The sequence below is a fragment of the Episyrphus balteatus genome, chromosome 1, assembly GCF_945859705.1.
Source record: "Episyrphus balteatus chromosome 1, idEpiBalt1.1, whole genome shotgun sequence".
Classification (NCBI taxonomy): domain Eukaryota; kingdom Metazoa; phylum Arthropoda; class Insecta; order Diptera; family Syrphidae; genus Episyrphus; species Episyrphus balteatus.
In genome coordinates, this window is record NC_079134.1 from 45,660,182 (window position 1) to 45,677,752 (window position 17,571).

Sequence of the window (17,571 nt, forward strand, 5' to 3'; positions counted from 1 at the left end):
TGTTATAAATAAACTTAATCTGAGTGTATCATTCGCTTTTATTATAAAACATATTTTTGAGAAACAAAAATTAAGTTTATTATTTTTTGTTTTTTTTTTTTTTTATATATTTTTGAGTAAAAAAAATATATGACAACATAAATGGCATCTTCGAAAGCCATTGTTGATCAGACAGTTGTATTAAAATCTTTTGACCGTTCAGTACACATTTAACACGAGTTCTCTGAAAGGAATTACTTGAAGTTCTTTTCTGCATAATTGAATCGGTTTAATTTTATCTAATTATAATATTAGTGCTAAAGAATTGCTTGATTTTATTTTGTTTCTCCAAAAACAAGAATAATGCAAAATCTGGTGTTTTGATTAGTTGGTTATCTGTGAAGTTATTTTCTTAAAATTTTTTTCTGTGAATTGTTAAGGTGAATTATTGAAATTAGCTTAGTTTTTGATTTACGATTTTTGTGAAATCAAAATAATGATGAGGACTTTTGTTATCTGCTCGCTAAAGTTCTATAAATAAATTGAAAATTAATGGAAATTCTCCTAAAGCACTACCTATTACAAAATAAAAAAAATAATACTAAACGTTGCATTAAAAACATTTGGCTACTAAAGTGCTGAAATTTTGGTGTTTAAGTATTTGAATAAGTTCTTTGACTACTACAGTCTATTGTACATTGGGTTAAAAGCTCTTGAGCAGTATGCATTCTTTATAGCAATTCTACAAAGACATTGCATTAAATAGATCGTCTCTGTAGATACTGTCCTGTCATACACACAGAAAAATAGACCACATAAAATAGAACAAAAACAGTAAGATTTCTCTATGATTTTCTTCCAAATCTTATTAAAATTTGTATTGTTTTGCCAAGAAAAAGTTAAAAAAAAACTCATAATTCGAAACAGCTAAAAACATACATATTTCTCCAATTTCAGATTTGACAATTTTGCAATGAATGCAAAATTAATTCTCATCCCAATTTTCCTAATTGGATTATGCCATGGTCTAATCTATGGGATTAATCAAAACCCTCCGAATTATCAAAAAGTCATAAATGATGTTTCCAAAATTAATTTTGTAACATCAAGTCCATTAAATGTTGATGCTGTACAACCGGCTGTACTCACTAACAGCTCAAATAAGATATGTAGTGATAATAAGGTATGTGTTCGTCAATATCTTTGCAAAAATGGAAATTTAAACAGGTATGGTGAATCAATTATTGAACCTCGCATGGGTTCTGGATGTGATATTGGTATGGAAACTTGCTGTGATAAAAGTGAAATTGTAAGAAAACTTTGATAAAACTTTAAATCTTTATTACAATTTTTTTTTTTTTTCAAGTCAGATGAACCAATTTTAAACCCACTCCCATTCACAGTTGGATGTGGCTATAGAAATAAAAATGGAGTTGGAATAAAAATAAGTGAACCCACTGATAACGTAGCTGAATTTGGTGAATTTCCATGGATGGTGAGAATTTTGGAGAAAACGATAAGTAATAGCAAAGTTGTAATCTCTCCCAAATGTGGAGGTTCTTTGATAGCTCCAAGAGTCGTTTTAACTGGAGCTCACTGTGTGAATACCACACAAATCCTGAATTATCTGGTCAGAGCTGGTGAATGGGAATATAATTCAGATGCCGAACCATTTCCACATCAGGACAGACAAGTCGTAGAAATAATTAAGCATGAAAACTTTGATGATGGTAATTTTTTGGAGAACAATATTGCTCTACTTTTCATCGATATACCATTCGATGAGGCTCCTCACATCAAAACAGTTTGTTTGCCATCAGTCAACACAAATTTTGACAGGTCACGTTGTATTGCTTCTGGCTGGGGAAGGACAAAATTCAAATCAAACAAATATCCAAAAATTATGAAGAAGATTGAGTTGCCAATAGTTCCAAATGCTATATGTCAAAAAGACTTAAGACAAACTTATTTAGGACAATCTTTTAAATTGCATTCCAGTTTTATTTGTGCTGGTGGAGAACATAACAAAGATACTTGCAAAGGAGACGGTGGTTCACCATTAGTTTGTCCCATGGCCAACAATCCCGATCGTTACTACCAAGTTGGAATTGTTTCTTGGGGTATTGGATGTCATAATAATTGGCCTGGTGTTTATGCAAGCATTCCACATCTCCGTTCTTGGATTGATGAAATATTGGCTTATAAAGACATCGATACAAAAATTTGTACCCCATAAATGTGTTTTTAATTATTAAAATGGACAAAGTCAGTGCTAAAAAAAATAACAATTAAAAATAAAAAAAAAAATTGTTTAACTCCATTTGATAGCGAAATTATAGTAAATAGACTTTTTTATAACTCCTCTAATTGCTTCAGAAAATAAAAACCATTAATTACATACTTATAATAAGAGTTTTGATTTAGTTATTGTTAAAACACTGCAAATTGGAAAGTCGACGAACTTTTGACAGCCTGAGATTTATCTTTTCACCTCAATAGTGTCGGAAATTTATCCTCGGCTAAAAATTTAACCCAATTCACACATAGCTTCAGTGTCACGACGAGTAATTGGAAGGAACTAAAGTCATAAATTGTTAAAATTTTGACTGAGCCTTGATGTAAAATTAAAATTAAGCCACTTAATGTGAACCAGCTAGAATACCTACAGTGCAAAAATTCACTCATTTGGTTATTTATGATTTTTTTCTCATAAGGAAAAAAAGTTGCTGAGTTAAATTTGTGTTTAAATGGTGTAGAATTCCGAAATGACAGAAAGCTAAGTGGACGGAAAACGGGTGGCAGAATTTTCAAAATATTATCCTCATTTATGTCTGTACATCGACGAAAAGAGTTGGAATTTTTTAAAAGCAATCAATTTTCGCTTAAAATAAGGTGATTCCACTTAAACTCAGTTAAATTTAATGTGAACTTTATCTTATTTTAATGTGAATGTTAATGTTCATCTTAAAAAAAAACCGAAAAAAATAAAAATTGTAAAATTATATGCACACTTGAGCTTTAGTTGCAGTTTATCATAATCATTTCCAACAGTGAGAGAGCACGGTGGTAAGGCACTGGCCTAGTAACCCAACAGTTGTCGGTTCGATCTCCGGTGGCTGCCACTTTTATTTTTTTTTGTTATTTGCACATTCAAGAAATTAATGTGATTTGTCACCTTAATTTATGGTGATGTCACCTAAATTTAAGGTGAAAGTTATCTTAGCAAAAAACTATGCAGAAATCTTCTTAAATTAAGGTGCGATCCGCTTAATTCTATGAAGTCTGTTTTCTTCGTGTACGGCCAATTTAACTTTGTGAAGCACTTTTTCGAACAATAGCATTATTTAGAGTTTAGACCATAACAAGTATTTCCCGACTTTCAATCGGATGCATCTATTGATTATTGAGGTCGTCGATGATGTTGTTGATGTAGTAAGCTCTGAAACAGGCCCCAGTTTATAAGATTACAAAACTGCCTCTTGTTATAATAATTTTCATAGCTATATTTTTTAGCTTATGTATGTTTGTAGAGGGAAACCGACGAAGTTACGAATATCAGAGTTACGGGCGACAGAGTTACGAGCGTCAAAGTTACGCGAAACCGAAGTTACGAAAAAATAGAGTTACGAATTCTAAAGTTATGTTAAGCTATGACATGTGATTTTTGGGTTGGCAACAATTGCGAGGAACGATATGGAATTATGGAAATACAAACAAGAGATTAACATTTTTCTCATTGGTCAGAACTAAATGAGTAAAGCGAAAATGGGTGTTATTTAATCTTGTAAAATTTTGATTGGATAGGTATAGATATACATAATATATGGTTTTGTTTTTTGTGAGAAGATCGCAAAAACGTTGAAATAGAAAAAAAAACATAAGTATACTTATGTAAGTTTGGGCGACATAATTGAAATTAACTTCTTATTTGTCCAACTAATATTGCACCTTCGTATCGATATTCTCTTATTTATGTTTCCATAATTCCATATCGTTCCTCGCAATTGTTGCCAACCCAAAAATCACATGTCATAGCTTAACATAACTTTAGAATTCGTAACTCTAGTTTTTCGTAACTTCGGTTTCGCGTAACTTTGACTGCCGTAACTCTGTCGCGCGTAATAACTCTAAACACTGTACCACTTTAAAACTCGGTATGGATTGCATACGAAATTTTGTCCCTTGTTGCTTGAAATAAAAAAAACAAAATCGTAAGTGCCTTGCAGTATGCAGTTATTTTCATTTTTTAAATTCATATACATTGTCATTTAAAATTGCAGTAGGCATGACAAGACGATGAAATTCAAAATAATAAAAAAGTTACAGTTTTTGTCTCAAAAAAATTTAAGATCAATGGTTTTTTTTCTCTTTTCAAAACTCAAAAAATGCTTGAAAGGGAAACCCTATTCATTTGCTGAGATTCTCATTTTACCTACAGCTTTTCATATATTTGAAAACACACTTGCAAAAAAGCAGAAATTTCCGAGTAGGTAAGGTAAATTAAAACAAAATCAATTAAAATTACAACTTTTGGCCACCAATTTTCCGTCTACTTAGCTTTCTGCCATTTTGGAATTGTTTCTTCTACATCTGCTTCAACAATTTCTATCACTTTAAAAAAAAAATGCAAATGACCCCCTCACCCACGCTTATTCGATTCCGCCCAGTAGTCGGCTTTCTGCCAATTCTTTTTCCCGAATCCCGAGTGATGTTGAAAATTTGCAAACATCTCTCCGGCTAAAAGTGCGTATGTTTTTCTGTTGTTTTTTCTCTTTCTTGTCTATCTGTGTTGTATAATTTACTTGCATTGTATCAGCCAATGGACTTAGTTTCATCTTCATAAATGTAAATGTAAAAAATTGCCATATTAGAGAGTTTTTAGTAAAGTAAAGCAGTTGTTTTTTCAATAGCTTTGTTTATAAGTAAATAAAGAAAAATCATTTAAAACATGCTTGTAAATAAAAAAATTAAATAAAAGAATGAACAAAAAAAAAAAAATTTATAAACATTTCAATATTTTTGCAAATTCAATGGTATCGCGAAGTATTTTGGTCCACCTACGTAAAACATGCACATAATGTTATAAATAAACATAATCTGACTGTATCAGTAGCTTTTATTATAAAAAATATTTTTGAGTAAAAAAAAATATATATGAAAACATAAATGGCATCTTCGAAAACTATTGTTGATCAGACAGTTGAATTAAAATCTTTTAACGGTTCAGTACACTTTTAACACGAGTTCTCTGAAAGGTATTACTTGAAGTTCTTTTCTGGATAATTGAATCGGTTTAATTTTACCTGATTAGAATATTAGTGCTAAGGAATTGATTGATTTTTTTTTTGTTTCTCTATAAACAAGAATAATGCAAAATCTGGTGTATTGATTAATTGGTTATCTGTGAAGTTATTTTCTTGAATTAATTTACTGTGAATTTTGTTAAGGTGATTTATTGAAATTAGCTTAGTTTTTGATTTACGATTTTTGTGAAATCAAAATAATGATGAGGAACTTTTGTTATCTGCTCGCTTAAGTTCTATAAATAAATGGAGAATTAATGGAAAATAATTTTTTGTTCCAAGCACTATACAAAATAATTTTAAACGTTGCATTAAAAATATTAGGTTAGGTACATCATTATTATCTAAAAGTGCTAAAATTTTGGTGTTTAAGTATTTGAGTAAGTTCTTTGAAATTTTTTTTCCCGAAATTTTTTATTTTAAGCCTGGTACGCTGCTCGCGCTAAATTTTAGCTCCCATACAAATTATCGAAAACTTTTATCTGAGCTAAAATGAATCCCATACAAATTATCGATAACTTGTATGGGAATTTTATCTTGGCTAAAATTTAGCGCGAGCAGCGTACCAGGCTTTAAGGAAAAAAAAAAACAATAATTTGCTGCTGAAATTCCCCAACTTTAGGACTTATAAAGTATAGATATATATTATGTAATAATTTCGCTATGTGAATGTGGGTTGATTGTAGGGTTGCCAACTTTTTAAAGAAAGAATAGAGTATATTTGATTTTAGAGACGAAAAAAAAGAGTACATTTGAAAAAAGAAGAGTACCATTTATTTCAAGTCTTGAAAATGTATTTTTTTGTTCTTGCCGTTCATAACATTTTTTTGTTGTTTTTATCTAACATTATGTGTTGTGTATTACTCCAAAATTTCAAATTCAAAACTCATATTTCTTTATTTAATATCAAGAAGGCCTAACCTAGATCCAAAACGTTCAAAAAATGTATTGTCTCTAAGCAGGTTTCATATCAGCTCTCTAATAGGTGTCTTAACAGGACACTGCCTCAAAGGTAGACACGCCATAAGACTTGGCGTAGTCTCTAACGACTTCTGTAGAAGTAGTGTAGAAGTTGCCTTGACGAGGAAGAAGAAGAAACAATCCAACATCTTCTCTGCTCATGTCCTGCCCTTTCCAGTAGACGTAAAAAATACTTGGAAAAATGTTTAAAATTATTGTTATTTGTACTCTCTAAATTACAATTGTTGAAATTTAGAAATTATAAGGTCGAATATTTTAAGCCTCGTTTTTTTAAACTTAATAATACAAATTTATGTGGTGGTAAAGGGTACACACCAGGCATGGAAAAGTCGATACAATTGTATCGAATTCGATACAAATGAGTTTGCTCGAGTACAAAAATACAATTCGTTTAAATTCGATAAAATTATTTTACATCAATCTAAGATTTAAAAAAAGAGAAAACCGAAAGTTAAAAAAAAAACGAGAGATCTATTTCTTTAAGTTTTAATTTAATTCCAGATTTTTTTTGAATTAAAATAAATGTTGCAATTTGAGTGTAATGACTTGTTTTTTTGAAAATATTTATAAAACTGATCAAGTTGTTCTATTTTTCGACATTCATCAGCAAATATTGTAAATGTTGTTGGAATCTGAGACTTATAAAGTCGAAATGCAAAAACTGAATTCACTCTCTTATAAATTCAGGAAAAAAAAATGAAAACAATTTTCAAAGTATGTTAAGCATTAAGCCCGGAGTCCTGCAGACTTTTAAATGGAATAGTCATGTTAGTGTAGATTAAAGTTCGTGAATTTCAAAGAAAACACGTTTGTCTTTATGCTGGAAATGTGTTCACTGTTCACAATATATCTTTTTAGAAAGTTGTGGTAATTACCGAGTATTTCAAGTCTGTAAAACTAATTTTAAGTTCAAAAGTGAGTCATTACCTTAAAACAACAATTATTGCACTTTAATTTAGGTCTCCACGATTTTTGCATTTTTTTCAATTTTTTTAATACGTAGTGTTTTGTGAATAAGTACTTTTCCCCATATTTATCTATACCGCAATTAAATAAAAATTTCAATTTTACGCAGAAAATAATGAAATGTATCTAAATGGAAAATTTAAGAGTTTTTGCAAATGAAACATTTTGATTAAATTTTATTTTATTAATTACTCGCGTGAAAAATATATTTCAATACAATTATACCCATTTTAGTTCAATACAAATGAAATTTTCAGTACAATTGAAAAATCTCATTTTCCATCCCTGGTAAACACAGTCTTAAGTAAAATAAGAGTATTTTGACGTACTCTATCAGAGTTATAGATTATAGAGTACACATACTTGAAATAGAGCACAATACTCTTTTTTAGAGTACGGTTGGCAACCCTAGTTGATTGGTGGGTCATGGATGAAAAAAAATTGAAAACTGATGGATTCAAGCCATTTTTTACAAACAAAATACAAATGTATGTTTATTGTATATTTTTTGCTTTCTGAAGAATCTAAGTGATTTTTTTTTACAAGAAAAAGAGAGAAATTAAGAAAATTACATACATACCTAATTTATATTACACTGATTCAAAAAAAATTTTTTTTATTGTTCAAAGCATTATCGAAAATATTGTTGAAAATGACGAAAAAAAAAAGTACTGTAAAAGTTTCAGAGCTAAATATTAACATTAAGTACCGCCTCATCGCAAATTTCTATTTCCCATATGATTTACATGGGAAAGATTGGGCACGTTCAAACACCTATCGGATAGGCTATCTGGGATACCCGTATCTGGAATATCTTTTTGAACAAAGAGGTATCCCGATAGCTTGCCCAAGCAGCTACTAAAAAAATATGTAAATATGTATTGAGAAGAGGAAACTTTTTCTTTTGAGCAAATTACATTTTTTTTTATTGTTGAATAGTACTTGCACAATCGCTTTGACTTTATTTCTTGCAATTTTTTTTTATTTTGAAGCTGAATAATCGCCCGAAAAGTAATCAAAATAAAAAAAAGCCAAATGTATATCAGCTGATCACTCGGATACCTGAGGTATACCATAAATTCTGGGATACCTTCAGATTAGTTATATAAAAAGATCTGTGAAACCAAAACACAACATAGAATACAAATATTTGAAAATTTTGCCAAATTTTTTGAAAAACCTAATAATTTCGTCAAAAAAATGAACAAAAATGAAGAAAAAATTACCTTTTACATTTTAAAGTTGAATAACTTCGAAACGGGGCAGTTTATCAAAAAAAATGATGAATCATTAAAAAGTTATAAAATTCTAAATTTCCCATGTAAATCATATGGGAAATAGAAATTTGCGATGCGGCGGTACTTAATGTTAATATTAAGGGCTGAAAATTTTACAGTATTTTTACTTGCGATATAGGTACTATATATATCAAGTTATGCATTCGTACAAAAAAAAAAAGTTGAGATAACATTTTTCCATGACATTACGATGGTAGACAATGCCAAAAAAAGCGTGTGTGTACACATGTACTGTACACGCGATTGAAGTTATACTTCTGTCTCACAGAAATTCACTAAGGTTCAGACCATAATTGATTTACTGATTTACTTTGATATTTCTTGTTAAAAAGTAAATGTTTGGTCGCGACGCGTCGTAAAAGAAATATAACTTCAAAAAGGCAAAATCCACAAGATCATATCCCTGCACTATCAAATATGGCAATGTTATATCACCCTTAGCTTAATGGTAGGAAATAAAATAAGGATGATGTAAAAAAAATGTCTTATAATTCTATAAAATCTTGTCATAATTTCTAAAGAAGCAAATGTCGGTGGTTTTTCGTTTTGTGGAAAATTAATTATTAAATTATAAAAATTGAATAATAAATGTGATCGATAAGTGTGCCCATGATTAAGAAAGTGGACTAAGTCACTTTTTGCATTGTTTAAAGAAAAACTTACATAATAATTTTCTTATAACGATTTAATTATGTTTCTTTTATAAAATCACTAGAGGAGCAATAAAGAAGTTTATTTACTGCAATTTTGCTTTCAAATAAACTTTACCCCTTAAATAATAACTATTTTAAGGCTAGATTTGAGACCATTTTTGAAAGTGACTTAGTCCACTTTCATAATTAAGGGCACAAGTGAAAAATATTATGTATTTAAAGTGTTAAAATGTTTTTTTTTTTGTGTGTGAACATTGTTAAATGTTGTGTTCCATTGGCTATTTTGTTGTTTTTCATTATTTGTTTTCAGAACCATTCAGGCTTGCCATGTGAATTAGTGCCGCAAAGTGTAAATACCCGTACCGCTACCGCATGTACCCTCCGGTCTCCGGTGTGGCCAAGCCTTAAATCCTTCTGCAAAAAAATTATCCTCTGAAGATAAAAACTTAACCGGGTCCCAGAGCAGGGTAACTTTTTAACAGCTGCATTTTTTTTATTAACCACAATAGTGTCACAAACTTAGCCTCGGCTAAATATTTAACCCGATTCACACACTGCCTTAAATCGCAGTGTGTAATGAACACTAGAAATTTTTTCAAATGCGTTTACAGCTTAATCATTGAAACATCCAGATGTTCTTATCACGCACCCTTTGTTCCATATTCCATATTAGTCCATGGGGTTTCCAACTTTTGCATCTAGATGGCGCACCTAGTTAGATAATCCCTTTGACAGTTCTTGTCAAAAAGAAAATTTTTATACCCACCCCATAAACAAAAAATACCAAGACTGGAAACTTTCGTACGTCTTTCCCCCCAAAACCCTTTTGTGTACAGTGCTGTCTGTGAATATATGTGAAAGCCACCACGTTGGTAAATGACGTTAACACGCACACATTTATAGATTCACGACATTCCCCACACATCGGACACGAACACAACGATAGGTTCACGACATTCGCCACACCTCGCAGCTTGTAGGCAAACGTCAGTTGACCGCCGAGTTTCCAGTCTTGGTATTTTTTGTTTATGACCCACCCTCGCAAAAGAAGTATAACTTCAAAAAGTGGGTTCCGGAAGTCCGTCTGTCTGTCTGTATAAGGAACTAGAGCCAGAGCGGATGGACCAATTGACTCCAAACTTGCTAGGTAGCAGTTTTTGGAGACTCTCCAGAGGGGTTTTTGGAATTAATTTTTTTGGACCAAACATAACGGTACCTCTCATACAAAAATTTCGGAAAAATTTAATTTCACAAAAACGGCTCCAACGATTTTGTTAAAAAAATTCAAATGTTAGTTTTTAAACAAGGTCTATCTATTGAAGAAAAAATTTATATACTTTAAATATAAGCCAAAAAAAAATTTTGAAAAAAAAAATTTTTTGGATTTTAAAAAAAAAAATTTGAAAATTTTTTTTTGAAAAATCAAATTTTCGAAAACGGGACATTGAATTTTTTTTGAAATTTTGTTTTTAGATGTTGATTAGTGATTTCTACAAAATGGCATACCAATTTTATTTTAAAACTTTTTTTTTTCAAAAAATTATTTATAAAAAACGGCTCTAACGATTTTGAAATTTTTTTTTCTAAAAATTCACCTTAATATATCAAATAAAACTGCATACTTGTTTTGTGGGGCGATTTGATTTCAGATATTGTTTTATTTTTTTGAATAATGAATTTTATTTTTTTTTTATTTTTGGATTTTTGTTTTTATACAGGGTGTCCCAAAAGTTAACGTCGAAACGAAAACGGTAGATAGGGTAGGTGGTGACAGTTATCAGAAAAATAATAAAAAAAAATCGCAGCCATATATTTTGGGAGTTATGGGCATTTGAAAAAAAGTCGAAAAAATGGTCACCCTGTGACGGCTTTTCATGTGCCGTGACTACAAATCTTAAGTTTTCTCATTTTTTTCTTTTGTTACGGAACTTGAATAACCCTGCTACCAAATGCATTCAAAAATTTTAACTCAGCTGCATCAGTTTTAAAGAAAATATTACTTTTTTGACCAACTAAGTACTAAAATTTTTTACATGACTCTAATTCAATGAACCGTAGTGTAAAAAAAAATGCACTACAATGTTTCGGCAAGTTACCTTAAAAGTTGGTGTGTTCAATTCTCTTTTCAAAATGGTATAACATTGTTGAGAATATTCCATAAATAACCGAGATACAATTTTTTTCTTAAGAAATCCGACTATTTTATTAGGTAATTTTTCCATATTATTTAAGTTTTGTACCGTTTCAGAATTTTTCAGAATACAAAAAACTTAATAAACGTCAGTTAGACTTTCAGAGGAATAAATGTCAATATAAAAAAAAAAACTTTTATTCCTAGGAATAAGCTCTATCTGAGGTTTATTTGACTATTGAAAAATTGGCCCTTTGTAGAATAACAATTTGTAGAATATTTAATCAGTAAAATTTATATTTTGAAACTTTAAAACATACATAGTTTATTGAAAAAAAATTTTTTTTTTTAAACACTTCATATTTTGCTCCGATGTTCTCCAAATTTTATTTTCTAGTTTTATATCTAATGTCACAATAAAATGACACTATTTTAAAGTTATTTCCAACAAAAATTTCAAAATTTCATATAACCTATATATCAATTTTTAGTACAAAAATTTGTTTAATTTAATTTTAACTAGTATATGTGGGCTTGAGGTCAAATTTGTTATTTATCCTAATTTTTCTTCGACGTTTTACAACCTTCTTTGGGAATAATGTTAAGTTTAACAAATTTTTAACATCTTTAAAATCTTTAATTTTATCTGGATTGGTTTTCTTTATTTTTATAATATTATAAAATTCAGTTAAATTCGATTGAAACGTCTTTTTCAAAATTAAAAAAAAAAAAAAAAAATACGTTTCAATAAAAAATTTGATTGATCGAAACGTCTTTTTCAAAACAAGATTAATTGAATTTTAAAAATATTGCAAAAATAAAGAAAACCAATGCAGATCTTAAATTTTTTTTAAGCTTAATATTATAAATTGAATTAACATTATTCCCAAAGAAGATTGTAATCAGAAAGGGATGTCAAAACAAGACATTGCATTAAATAAATAGCTTTTCTTTGTAGATACTCCGACGAGCGGTCTTGAAATCGATGAATAGTTAATGCGGCTTCAAAGGGTATAAATCGGACAAATAGTTCTGAGATTCGATTCATTTGATGAGTTCGTGCACAATTCCAACCAGGCCATTCATTGGCTGCTAATTTAAATAATTCGGCAGTAAGATGGAAGTTTCCATTAGATTTTAGTTATGATATCTCTCACTTAACTCAGCTCCGTTGAATGTAATTCTTGACCATCTTAATCAAAAACTTAATGATATACAATCTGTCTATGTGGGGAAATTGGTTTGTCATCGCCATTTAGAGATTAAAGAAGTGAATCAAGTGATTTCTCAAAATTCCCAACATCGCACATAGGAGTATTTCGATCAAAAACCTGGACAAAATTATTTTTTGAAGTAAAACTAATTATTTTTGAAGTTATACTTCTTATGGGAGGGTGGGTATGAAAATTTACTTTTTGACAAGAATGTCAAAGGGATTATGACGCGATCACCCTGGGTAGCAGGGCTATCGTTTCACCTTTAGAGTAGGCAGTACTTTAGTATTCAAAAATGCAGTACGCCGCAGTACGGCAAACATAAAACACACAACACGTTGCAAGTTACATGTTTCATGTGGCAAAATGCATGTGGCAAGTCGTATGTGGCAAGTTGCATGTGGCAAGTTGTATGTGGCAAGTTGCGTGTGGCAAGTTGCATGTGGCAAGCTGCATGTGGTAATTTCCATGTGGCAAGTTGCCAGGGTTGCAAAAAGCTCACATTTCAGCTCAGCTCACAGCTCAGCTCAAATTTGAGCTAGGTACCATAGCTTAGCTCATTTGAGCTGAGCTGAAAGTGAGCTGAGCTGAAAGTGAGCTCCCCAACTTCCAACGCCTATATCTCGGAATTTTGAAAAAAATGAAAAAAAATTTTTTGATGCCAAAAGGTAGCGAGGACTCTAACCTACATTTGGGTACAACTCCCATTCCTGTAGGTGCACGCGTTCTCAAACCGGGTGAACTTAAAGGTAAAAAAAAAGTTAAGCCCGATTCTGAAAAAATAGGTATGATGTGGCGGTTTAACATGGAAGATGATTTTTTAAAAATCTGAGAATGTGCAAAGCGTAGGCCCATGACACAAGCTATTATTGGGTATCACTCCCAAAAATTGCTCTCAAGCGGTTTAGCTTCCAGGAGCATTCAAAGATTCGGGGATTTTTCGAAAAAAAATTTTACCCCAACTTTCAAACGCGATTTTCTCGGAATTTTGAAAAAAAATCGAAAAACCGGATTATACCACTATCGGGTAGCTGAGAATATAAGCTTTCATATGGCACCACTCCCCTGTTTCTAGATCAAAGCGTTCGAACGCCTATATCGCGGAGTTTTGAAGAAAATGAAAACAAATTTTTTGATGCCAAAAGGTAGCGTTGACTCTAACCTACATTTGGGTACAACTCCCATCCCTGTAGGCCCACGCGTTCTCAAACCGGGAGAACTTAAAAGTAAAAAAAAAAATAGGCACGATTCTGAAAAAATTGGCATGATGTGGCGGTTTAACATGGAAGGCGATTTTTTAAAAATCTGACAATGTGCAAAGCGTAGGCCCATGACACAAGCTATCATTTGGCATCACTCCCAAAAATTGCTCTCAAACGGTTTAGCTTTCAGGAGCGTTCAAAGATTCGGGGATTTTTCGAAAAAAAATTTTACCCTTAATTTCAAACACGATTTTCTCGGAATTTTGAAAAAAATCGAAAAAGCGGATTATACCACTATCGGGTAGCTGAGAATATAAGCTTTCATATGGCACCACTCCCCTGTCTGTAGATCAAAGCGTTCCAACGCCTATATCGCGGAATTTTGAAGAAAATGAAAATAAAATTTTTGATGCCAAAAGGTAGCGAGGACTCTAACCTACATTTGGGTACTACTCCCATCCCTCTAGGTGCACGCGTTCTCAAACCGGGTGAACTTAAAGGTAAAAAAAAAGTTAAGCCCGATTCTGAAAAAATAGGTATGATGTGGCGGTTTAACATGGAAGATGATTTTTGAAGTTATACTTCTTATGGGACGGTGGGTATGAAAATTTCTTTTTTGACAAGAATGTCAAAGGGATTATGACGCGATCACCATCTCCGAGACAATTGGGCAGCAGGGCTGTCGTTTAAAATTTAGAGTTGGTAGTACTTTAGTATTTAAAAATGCAGTACGCCGCAGTACGGTAAAAAAAACACACAACACGTGGCAAGTGGCATGTTTCATGTCGCAAAATGCATGTGGCAAGTGGCACGAGCCATATGGCATTCAGTATACAAAATGTGGCAAGTTGCATGTTGCAAGTTGCATGTGGCAAGTTGCATGTGGCAAGTTGCATATGGCAAGTTGCGTGTAGCAAGTTGCATGTGGCAAGTTGCATGTGGCAAGTTGCCACAAAAAACAAAAACAATAACGTAAATATTCATTTAATATACTGAGTGAGAAGTATAACTTCAGTCGCGTGTACATGTGTACACACACTCTTTTTTTTTGCTAAAAATTATTATTTATGCAAGGAAATAATTTTTTTCAGCAAAACTTTAAAAACGCTTGTGATAAGAAAAACTAAAAAAAATAGTATGAAATTTAATACACCCAAAATGTAAAAAAATTAAATATCTAAAATATTAGACCTTCTAGAATGGAACCATTGTGATTTTTAGGCTAAGTGAATCCAAATGCATTAAGTAAAAAAATTTCTGGAAAATGTTAACAACCAGTTAAAATTAAATTATTAGTGATTTTACTAAAAGTAAAAATTTCACTCGCAAATTATTTTGTTAATCGCAAAAAATCGCACCCAATTTTTTGGATATTAAATTTAAAGAATAGTCAAAGTTATCATAAATCTATGTATCGAAGCAGAATAGGAGGGAATACTATAAAAAAACACTTAGACTTTAAAAAAAGCAATAAAAATATCTATATGTGGTAGACTCTTTTCCCACTGTCATTTACTCAAACAAAAAAAAATTTAATATTTCCATAACTATACTCTTATTATTATTATTCAATACCTGCAATTGTATTTCTCATATGAAAATTTAATGTTTAAAAGCACACTTGCTCACAATCAATCTCTAACTATAACTTCCAAATCAGCAAAAATTACAAAAAAAATTCCAGAAAATAAACAGCTGACTTTGAACTTGTTTTGACACACCAAAAAGTTTACCACAAAAAAAAAGAAGTGCATCATATGATCCCATGTATATTTAGCATCCGCTTTGTAAAAACTTTAATTCAAAATTTTGATTTTTAGAAAATCGACTTTTGTCCAGCTTTTCGACCAGAATACTCCTATGTGATCGCTTACGTTACGAACGACTATGCTTTATGATGTTTCCTTTTTTGTACACTAATAGCATCCCTCTTTTTCATCATTCGCTCCTTTCTCGATTTGATTTTCTTTTTCTTCTGACCGACGGTTTTTGTGTTTTTTTTTTTTTTTGCTTGTAGAGTTTATAGAATTTAGTTCTTTTTTGCACTGCCACTTTGTAAGCTTTTTGGTTTAATTGCATAATTTATGAACCAAAAATCCGATTCTATTCCAGGTCTCTCAATCACACCAGACATATGAGCTTCTTATTGACCTTAGTTCTTCAATAAGTTTACTATCACTGACTTCAAATTAAAAAAAAAAAAAAACTGATTAGCAATAATATTACCTAATTAGTTATTTTTATGGTTGTTCATTTGGATCTTCTTCAGTTGGTTGAGTTGTTGAATAGGGTTAGCCAAGTCTTAAACATTCAAATTATTTTACAAAGACAAGGGCAACCTGCAAACCTCATATTTCAAAACAGCTAAAAACTTATTTCATCAATTTCAGATTTGATATTTTTGGGATGAATGCTAAATTAATTCTCATCCCAATTTTTCTAATTGGATCATGTGTGACTCAGGATCAACCCATAAATGATGTCATATTTGATGTTTTTTTTAATGTAACAACTCCAAATGGAATAAGTGATCAAGTATTAAGAGAATCGAATTCTGAAACTACAGACCATCCTGTTACAACAGTTGGACAAAAAAACCTACCACGTCCACTATCGGGCAACTCATTTCAGGCATGTGGTACACGTATGGTATGTGTTCGTCAGTATCTTTGTAACAATGGAAAAGTGGACGATTCTGGTACAAAATTGATTGAAATTCGCCTGGGCTCTGGATGTAATACGGGCTTAGAAAAATGCTGTGATATTAGTGAAATAGTAAGAAAACTTTGATAAAACTTTAAATCTTTATTAGTTTTTTTTTTTTTATTCAAGTCAGATGAGCCAACTTTAAACCCACTCCCATCAACAGTTGGATGTGGCTATAGAAATAAAAATGGAGTTGGAATAAAAATAAGTGAACCCACTGATAACGTAGCTGAATTTGGTGAATTTCCATGGATGGTGAGAATTTTGGAGAAAACGATAAGTAATGGCAAAGTTGTAATCTCTCCCAAATGTGGAGGTTCTTTGATAGCTCCAAGAGTCGTTTTAACTGGAGCTCACTGTGTGAATACCACACAAATCCTGAATTATCGGGTCAGAGCTGGTGAATGGGACTCTAAATCAAATGCCGAACCATATCCACATCAGGACAGAGAAGTCGAAGAAATAATTATGCATGAAAATTATAATTCTGGAAATTTGAAAAACAATATTGCCCTACTTTTCCTCGCCACAGCATTCGATACGGCTGCTCCTCATATCAATACAATTTGTTTACCACCAGCCAACACAAATTTTGACTCTTTACGTTGTTTTGCCTCTGGCTGGGGTGCGAAAAATCAAGGAGACGAAAATTTAACAAATATTTTGAAGAAGATTGATTTGCCAGTAGTTTCAAAAGCTAAATGTCAAAACGCCTTAAGACAAACTCGTTTAGGACCATTCTTTAAATTGCATTCCAGTTTGATGTGTGCTGGTGGAGAAATTGGAAAAGATACTTGCAAAGGAGACGGTGGTTCACCATTAGTTTGTCCAATGGCCAACAATTCCGATCGTTACTACCAAGTTGGAATTGTTTCTTGGGGTATTGGATGTGGTAACGAAAATGTGCCTGGCGTATATGCAAATGTTAAAGCACTTCGTTCGTGGATTGATGAAAAATTAGCTAGCAAGGATTGAAGCAAACTCCTTTTAATAATGTGAATATCTTATAAAAAAATCACTATTTTTTTCTTCTCAAATCTTTTAGCTTATTTTTGAATTTAGGACTTTGAATATATATAATCTTAACTAATATGAGTTTAAATGCTATGTATGTCAATCATTACCTATATGTTGTTTA

The 17,571-nt window shown here is 31.4% G+C and overlaps 2 protein-coding genes across 3 annotated transcripts; both read left to right on the forward strand.

The window, feature by feature from the left end:
• The first annotated feature begins 207 nt into the window (after positions 1 to 207).
• LOC129920239 (phenoloxidase-activating factor 2-like) lies at positions 208 to 2,356 on the forward strand. 2 transcript variants are annotated; one of them, XM_056001509.1, is made up of 3 exons: positions 208 to 419; positions 937 to 1,288; positions 1,346 to 2,356. In XM_056001509.1, exons 2-3 carry the CDS (start codon positions 953 to 955, stop codon positions 2,213 to 2,215), a joined length of 1,206 nt encoding a protein of 401 aa, XP_055857484.1. In that variant the 5' UTR covers positions 208 to 419; positions 937 to 952; the 3' UTR covers positions 2,216 to 2,356. The 2 variants fall into 2 exon arrangements, with proteins under 2 accessions (XP_055857484.1, XP_055857476.1); XM_056001501.1 differs by lacking the exon at positions 208 to 419 and adding an exon at positions 492 to 813.
• A 2,759-nt stretch (positions 2,357 to 5,115) lies between these two features.
• On the forward strand, positions 5,116 to 17,571 carry LOC129920228 (phenoloxidase-activating factor 2-like). Its single transcript, XM_056001489.1, has 3 exons — positions 5,116 to 5,234; positions 16,118 to 16,502; positions 16,560 to 17,571. Exons 2-3 carry the CDS (start codon positions 16,134 to 16,136, stop codon positions 17,406 to 17,408), a joined length of 1,218 nt encoding a protein of 405 aa, XP_055857464.1. The 5' UTR covers positions 5,116 to 5,234; positions 16,118 to 16,133; the 3' UTR covers positions 17,409 to 17,571.